At 44.7% G+C, this 1,238-nt stretch overlaps 1 protein-coding gene across 1 annotated transcript in view; it reads right to left on the bottom strand.

Moving 5' to 3' along the window:
• Positions 1-1,238, bottom strand: part of Ppm1d (protein phosphatase, Mg2+/Mn2+ dependent 1D) — a 32,585-nt gene that overhangs the window by 6,405 nt on the left and 24,942 nt on the right. The window contains exon 5 of the mRNA XM_021178199.1: positions 464-706. Coding sequence (XP_021033858.1) covers positions 464-706 — 243 coding nt within the window. The remainder of the gene's footprint in view (positions 1-463; positions 707-1,238) is intronic.

Genomic DNA, 1,238 nt, shown 5'->3' with positions numbered 1-1,238 from the left:
TCTCTCTCTCTCTCTCTCTCTCTCTCTCTCTCTCTCTCTCAGTTTTGGATCAAGATATGAGCTGTCAGGGCTGGCAAAACGGCTCAGCAGTTAAGAGTACTTGTGCTTGCAGAGGAGCCAGGTTCACGACCCAATACCACACGGCAGCTCACAACTGTCCATATGTCCAGCTCCAGGGGATTTACTCCTTACCTCAACCAGCACCAGACATGCACATGGTAAGCAGACTTACATTCCAGCAAAACACTCATACACATAAAATGAAATCTTAGAGAGAGAGATCTCAGCTGTTTTTTCATTGTCCTCAGACTCCAACCCTCTGAAACCACAAGCCAGATTAACAAAGTAAACACTTTCTTGTATACGTTAGTCTTGGTCATGGTGCTTTATCACACACACACACACACACACACACACACACACGCACACACACACACACCCCTACCCCTGTAGTACTGTATACCTTGATTGGGGGTGTAGAACTTGGAGAAGGAGTCATCACACAGGTCTCCTGGCTGTTGTAAGTAGGGCTATCAGTCAGGTTCAGAAAGAGCTCATCTTCATTGGTGAAGTTCCCTTGGTTGTCTACTTCTGGAGAGATGCAGATTACGATGGCACTTGTGTTATCTGCCCGAAGCATACGCTGCCTCCAGCGGCCAAGTGCTCGATTCACAAGCATTTTGGCACAGGACTGTCCTTGCTCACCCTATATTTAAAAGAACAAGAAGGAAGAACATTAACTCTCAATTACTTACCATTGCATATGATTCAAATTAAAGACCTGGTGGATCTGGTGAGATGGCTCAGTAGGTAAGGGTGCTGCCAAGCCTGATGACTCAAGGTTTCCAGTTCAATCCACTAGACTTACATGATAGGAGTCACCAGCTCCTCTTCAAACTGCCCTCTGACCAACACACATGCATACACACCACATGCATGCAGAAACACAATAAAACAAAAATTTAAAAATAAAAAGGCTACAGTGTGGCCAAAGAAGTTAATAAAACTCAGATTCTCAAGCATGATCTAAAATTTTTATAATCACGTTAAACTAATGCACCTCTAAATTTATTTTAAAAATACAGTTTGGGGCAGGGCATGGTGGTGCAAGCCTTTAATTTAAGCATTCCAAGACAGAGAGAGATGCATCTCTGTGAGTTCAAAGCCTACATCTCGAGTTCCAGCACAGCCAGCACTTACAGTCCCTGCCTCAGGAGGGAGGGAGGGAAGGAGGGAGG

This window comes from Mus caroli, chromosome 11 (assembly GCF_900094665.2).
Source record: "Mus caroli chromosome 11, CAROLI_EIJ_v1.1, whole genome shotgun sequence".
In the NCBI taxonomy this organism is placed as follows: domain Eukaryota; kingdom Metazoa; phylum Chordata; class Mammalia; order Rodentia; family Muridae; genus Mus; species Mus caroli.
Note: the sequence above shows the minus strand (reverse complement) of the source record. Positions and strands in the feature narration are given on the sequence as shown.